Source organism: Fulmarus glacialis, unplaced genomic scaffold (genome assembly GCF_000690835.1).
Source record: "Fulmarus glacialis isolate BGI_N327 unplaced genomic scaffold, ASM69083v1 scaffold6347, whole genome shotgun sequence".
Taxonomy (NCBI): domain Eukaryota; kingdom Metazoa; phylum Chordata; class Aves; order Procellariiformes; family Procellariidae; genus Fulmarus; species Fulmarus glacialis.
The window spans coordinates 9872-16547 of NW_009221177.1; the positions used below are offsets into that span (position 1 = coordinate 9872).

General features: G+C 42.5%; 1 protein-coding gene across 2 annotated transcripts in view; it reads left to right on the forward strand.

Annotated features, from left to right (window-relative positions):
* LIG3 (ligase III, DNA, ATP-dependent) overlaps positions 1–5182 on the forward strand; it is a 15045-nt gene extending 9863 nt beyond the window's left edge. Inside the window, exons 15-19 of one of the 2 annotated variants that reach the window (XM_009580993.1) lie at positions 750–824; positions 1419–1565; positions 2650–2824; positions 3696–3787; positions 4627–5182. In XM_009580993.1, coding sequence (XP_009579288.1) covers positions 750–824; positions 1419–1565; positions 2650–2824; positions 3696–3787; positions 4627–4860 — 723 coding nt within the window. In that variant the 3' untranslated portion in view covers positions 4861–5182. Of the gene's footprint in view, positions 1–749; positions 825–1418; positions 1566–2649; positions 2908–3695; positions 3788–4626 lie in introns of both variants that reach the window. The other variant, XM_009580992.1, reaches the window with a different exon arrangement.
* Positions 5183–6676: the final 1494 nt, after the last annotated feature.

A 6676-nucleotide genomic window follows, 5' to 3' on the forward strand; every position in this document is an offset into this window, starting at 1 on the left:
GTTGAGGTGCTGGCTAAATGCAGAACTGAAGTGCTCTGCGGGGAATGAATAGAGGCTTGATTAGAGTTAAAGCAGATAAACTGCTCTGACACAAATGAGATGTAGTTGCAGCCAGCTCCCGAAGATGAGCTGCTGCCTGAGATTTGTTTTCAGACACTGAGTGGGAAGCCAGGCACCATCTGTTTCCTGCTAAGACAAAGTTTTACTGAGAAGAGCAGAGCAAGTACCATTTTTTGGGGCATAGTGCAATTGGTGAAGACAGTCACTAGATGGGGCTGCAGGTGAGAAATGCTCAAGTCAGACTATTGTCTTGTGGCTAGATAGCCTGACATGTTGCAGTTAAAACTTTTTGTGAGTGACTTACTTAGGCGAGGAATCTAACAGAGAGCTGAATTTTAATATTTACCTGATATCCTGAAGGCCATTTGCATCAAGGTTATAGAATCTTAAAAAATGTGTAGTTTTATTTGAATCACAATTGGAGCAACAATGTTATTGTTTCACATATAGAATGACAGTAATTGAGAGCTGTGTTACAGATAATTTTTGTGATTCTCTAGGTAAGAGAAACTGCTGCAGATCAGTGTACCTTGCACTGCAGGCTAAAGCAAGTTTCATCCATACAAAGGCAATGTAATACCTATATGCTAATCTACTTCTAGGTTATCTTTCAGCAACTTCTTTTGTAGAAATAGGTTCATAGATGATCATATGTGCTATCATTTTGGTTTTGTGCTTTTAATTAATAGGATCCTAGTAAAATTCCAAGGTGGCTAAAAATTAACAAAATCTACTACCCAGACTTCATTGTCCCAGATCCAAAGGTAAGTGCTGTCATAGTCATTTAACTATGTTTTCCAGCCCTGATATAGCAATCCACTATACTTCATTTAAGCGTACAAATTGTCTGTTACAAGATTAGTCTTCATACTTGGAGCAGGAAATTAAGCACAAGTTTTTATCTCTCAATCTTCCAGGTGCATTTGAGGCTAAGAGCTTCATGAAGAAATCATACCTGCAGTACTTCTGGGAAATATTCTTGTGCATTAAAACCCTTCCAGAAGTGAACTTACTTTAAATTTGAGACATGAAAAATCTGACTTAAAATGGTTGAAGCACAACTGTAACCCAAAAGTTGCTATTGTTTTACGATATTTATCAGTGTGCTTTGTGCCACGTATGTCTGACAGAAAAGGTGTTATTTAGGCATTTTATGTTAGATGAGGATCTCTGACTCGGTGAAAAAAATACAAGTTTTTCTAATTAAGGTGACCAAGAAGGTCAGTTTGTGTATGTGGAACTCCATGTGCTGGGGTGGGGAGGGGGGTTGTTGTAGAGGTAGAGGAACATAGACATGTTAGAGTTAATTCATGAGAGAAGACAGGAATGTGATGTGACTTCCTCAATATTGTGTTTAGAAAGCCCCAGTGTGGGAGATCACAGGGGCTGAATTCTCTAAAGCTGAAGCCCACACTGCAGATGGGATCTCCATTCGCTTTCCTCGCTGCACCCGCATTCGAGATGACAAAGACTGGAAGACAGCCACCAACCTCCAGCAGCTGAAGGTGAGTTAACACAGTATGTCTGCAGCATGTTCGAGAATAAGTTCTGACAACAGTCTACATTTAAAAAGACAAATTCGGATACCAGGGTATGTAGTGATACGTAGTGAAGGTATCTGCTGACTGGTACCTATGATGGTATGTTACATTTTCCATTTATTCTAGGTTCAGGCTGCTTGCTGGATTTTTTTCATGTGAATCTTATTCTTTCGTGGGGCCTCTCCAGTCTATTGAGCTGTTGTGTTGTGCACTTTCAGGAAAGTCTGTGCTGGCACCTAGTTGTATCAGCTCTTGTAACAGCCTTCATGGTGAGGAATTTCCTTCCTGAAAGAGGTGACCTTTATTCTCTTAAGTGTTTATGGTCATTCAGCCTCCCATTAATTGATGAGATTGGAGGAGGCATCTGGGAAGTGACTGAGGGTAGCCTGGCCCAATTCCAGGGTGCAGGGGCCAAATGGCAGCCTGCCAGGACCCCTGGGGCTGCTCCCACCCCACACAGCTTCTATGCCGCCATTACTGATAGAAACTGGTTGGCGTGCTGCCATCCCCAGCAGTCAGTCAGCTGTTGATGAGCTCTGTTCTCAGTCTAGTTATTGTCATTTGGGCTGTCTTCACGCTGCCTACAGGGATACTGGCAGCAGATGTAAGTGCTTGTTATGCCATGGAAGCAAGGAGTGATTCAGCCCACCTGCTGCCCAGCAGTCTTTCTGGCTCCCTATGCAGGTAGGGGAGAGAAACGTAGAATACCCTCTTCGGGCAGACTGTTCCCTGAGTGAGCAATGGGTATTGTTCATCTTTCAGGCTCTGAAGAGTCAGTCTGTCTTGCTCTGTAGCAGATCGTGTGAATTCGGCTTTTGGTACCCCCAAGTATGGCTTCCCTTAATGTCAAGCAGCTGGGTGGAATGCAGAGAGCTTGAACAAAGCTGACAGGAAAATGGCTACAAAGAGGTGCAGAAAGAAAACGCATACGAGCAAACACTTCTTGGTGGGGGGGGAACAAACAAGAGGAGCACATGCATTAAGGCTCGTTTCTAGTATTAGAGGTTTCACTGTGGCTAAAGGCAATGCTTTGTTTCTGGTGGGACAGGAGCTGTACCAACTCTCCAAAGAGAAGGCTGATTTCAGTGTTGTTGCTGGGGAGGAAGATGAGTCCACAGCTGGCAGCAGTGGAGAGAATGAGGGAAATTCCAGGTCTTCCACACCACACAGCGCTATTAAAACTCCCCCAAGCAAGTCACCTGCAAAAGCCCAGAAGCCAGAAGGTAGGACGGTGCTTTCCAGGGGGAGGAGCCTCAGGGTGTGTTCTCTGCATTTGGGGCAGGCTGGCTTTGGATCTTTGCCTTCCGTCAGATGCTCAGAGATCCCATGTGCATGTCAGGGTTAATGGGCAAAGCTGTTTAGACCCTTGGTTTGGCCTGTGTTGTTCACAGCATGGATTGAATAGCCACAGCTCTGAGGTGTGCTGGGATTGAGAGAAGATGGAAACAGCACTGATGATGCTGTTCAGGTTGGTGCTTAGGCAACTCATTTAGCCAATAAAAGCACTCTGAGATTACGTGCTGCTTAGAACAGATATCTTGAACCTAGCAGAGTCTCAGTTATTCTTAGTACCAAAACTACTTTGGAGGGGTTTCTCTGGGACTGCAGTCCCTTTTAATCTTATCAGATAAAGGTCCTTAGCAGACTGTATAAGACTGGTCTGAAGAGCAAACCTGCTGCTCCTGTTCCTGCAGATCACATGCCCGTTGGTTAGACATTTTTGGCCATGAACCAGTACTTAATTTTATTTGGATGAAATTCATGCATATAATAGGGCACCTGGATGGAGGGGATTTCCAGGTAGTAGATTGCAAAGCTGTGAAATGAGTTTGCTTCACCAGCACTTTGTCACTTGAAGCAAATTTCTGAGCAGTCTCAAAAAAGGCAGTGTGGTGTCAGCAAGGAGGGCAGTTGAACAGCAACATCCTGGAGATGAGGAAGATGCCCCGTGCCATTTGCAGTAGAAAAATGTTACATTCTAATTGATGGATTTTCCAGAAAGAGGGGGAAAAAGCCTCTTCACTCTTCTGCCCACATTAATAAACAACCAGCATCTGGACAGAGCGCACAAATGAGACAAGTTTTTGTTTTTAGAAAGCAAAGCAGTCATTGGATCCCCTCAAAAATCAGAGGAGAAACGAGGGGAGAAGCGAAAAGCATCTGAGATGGATGACAATGGAAAAAAGGTACGGACAGCTGGACAGCAACCATTTTGGGGTGGGAGGAAGCAGAGGCAGTTTCAATTGTCTGTTCACTTTGGCCTTCCATCTGGAAGAGTCTTTGAAATCTGCCTATAGCAGCACCCTAAATTAAAATGAAATGTAAAGGCAGAAATAGCAGCAACAAGCCCCCTTGTAAAGGCAGTGGATGGTTGCAGCTCCTCTTTCCTGTCTGCAGAGCTGACGTAACTGGGTTTGTCATGCTAAAGGACAATACTGTTCACCCACCAACAGTGTCCTGCTCCACAGTGTTGTGATTGCTGAGCAGCTACTCTTCCTGACTGCTGCACATGCAAGAGTTGGGAGCTGTAAAAGGAGAGAACTGTCCTTTCTAGCCCATTGTGCAGCAAATTGTAGGAGCGGATGAAGAATCACTGAGCTATAATTTCCTGATAAGCCTGGAGTAGCTTTTTTGATGTAAGCGGCACATCCCCTCCCAGTGTAGTTATGTTCTACTACTTTAACTAAGAAGCATCAGCTTGTAAAGACAAAGACATTAAGATCATGTTTACTGACCACATCAGCATCATCGCTAAGGGGAATAATGGGGTAATAATTCCCCTTAGCTAGGGAAGCACTGTTCAGCTGTAACATCTGGCTTTCAGAGGAACTGTATGGGTGTTGCTCTTGTGTATGATCTAATGGCAGTCCAAAGAGCAATTTATGGTTATTAGGCATGGGATTAGAGTGATAACCTCGGGAACTGTGAATGGACTTGTTCATGCCTCAAAGAAATTAGTGTCATTTCCAGATCAATCTAATGTTTTTATCAACCTGTGCTTCTCATCCTCTTTCACAATATGCAGATGCTGCTGGACATATTCACTGGTGTGAAGCTGTACCTATCGCCCACTGTGAAGGACTTCGACAAAATCCGGCGGTACTTTATAGCATATGATGGGGATCTTGTGCCAGAGTTTGACACAGCCTCAGCAACGCACGTTATAGGGGACATTGATGAGAATCCCGGTGCTAAGCGTGTGTCTCCCAACTGGATCTGGGAATGCATCCGGAAACGGAGACTGGTAGCCCCATGCTAGCAATGTGGGGCAGCTGAGCAGTCTTGACACAAGAATTCCCTGAAGGGAACAGCTGAGAACTAGGTAGGTGGAAGAAATGGTGAGATTCCTCTGTGGAGACATGGATAGAAATAAAATGCCCAAGTCCATCAGAGGTAGTTACAAAGATCCACAGCAACCATATGGAATTAATTAAAACAACTCTCTGAAGAAATGTCACTGCTGAATCCATTTTTCTGCCCATAATGTAGAACAATGCACTTAATCTAGGTGCTGGTTTAGTCTCCTTGGGTTTTTAAAATTTGGGTATTTTTATAGATAAAGAAATAAAACTGAAGCAGTTTCTCCTTTGCTGTCAGGACTTATTTTCCAAAGGTTATTCTCTGCCTGGACAGGAAAACAGGCCACCAAATATGTGAAACTATTGACTGTGTTGCCAGGATAATTTTGCTGCATGGCTACACTTTACATGAAGGACATGCGTCCTCCTCGTTTGACTTTTCTCTCCTGTCTTCTAACGTTCAGCACAGGTCTGTATCCAGTAGCAGTTTACACCTCTGCCGTAGGTTTCATAATAAAACTAGGACACCAAATAAGCTTCCATTACAGCACCTGCTGTAGCATTATCCAAGTATCCTCTTGGAGCATTTGTCTTCTAGAGTATGTTGCTCATGTGTTCTGCTATTCATGTTTCAACAAGTAAAAGCTGAGAAAGGAACTCTACCATCTGGATCTTTTAGGATAGTTGAGAGACTTCCTTCTCTGAAGCTGTTCAAAACTATTGCAAGTACTTGAATATTAATGAAATAAGATAGGTTTTAGAAATAGGGCTTCATTTTAACTTAACTATTTTGCAAATGACAATGTGCATTTGCTGAATAACTCTGCATGAGCCCTGAAGGTGTAGGCTCAGAGTGCACATGCACATTATGAAAGGAAAAGTAAGTTGACCAGTTTACTGGTTCCCTTAGTCTCAAGTTAGTGGTTTCAGTTAACTTTTTTCCTTCAACCTCTTCTGTACTTGTACCCCACCCTCTAATGATATTTAAGCACCCGGTATCCCAAGCCTTTTCTGGTTGAAGTTCAGAAGTAGCTGTAGGATCTCTGCTTTCTCTTAGCCTGTTGGCAACAGAGTCAGAAAACAATGTTACCTAAATCACATTTCAACTTTATTATAAAATTATAAACCAAACTTCTGTACCAAAACTAGTAAGTTTAACCATCATAGTACCAAGAGGATTTAATAGAGAATAACATGCCATTTCAAGTAGAATATTAACTTTTAAAATATTTAAACTATGTACAGTGTACATAAAGCACATAAATATTTCCATTTACTTTATTAGTTCAGATCATTATATTCCTTTGGATCATTAATCAGTCTCCTCCAGATTTTGATTTTCCTTTAAAAACAACTCAATCATATCCATAGTAGAGAATCCATTTTTGCAAGAGAAACACTGTAGTCCGGGGGGAAGGGGGGGTGGAAAAGAGTCTCCTCCATTCAGAAAGCACATTTCAGAGTCATACGGTGGGTATATCTTCTCATTGCTAAAATTTCAGGCATTCATCTGCAACTTGATTTATCTGCTGTAGAAAATAAGCCTACCCTCTACAAGTAAAAGTACATCTGTCCACAGGGGAATAGTTTTCCTGCTAAATTCCCCCAGCCCTGAGTTTATTGAAAAATATGACAACATGAATTTTCACAGTGAATTTACTAAGTGAGGCTGTTCAACACTATGTGTATTCCTGTACCTCTCAAAGAGGCCCCTGTGAACCTCTTGAAGAGTAAATACAGTTACTGCTTACCTGCAATTTTTTTTTTTTTTTTTTT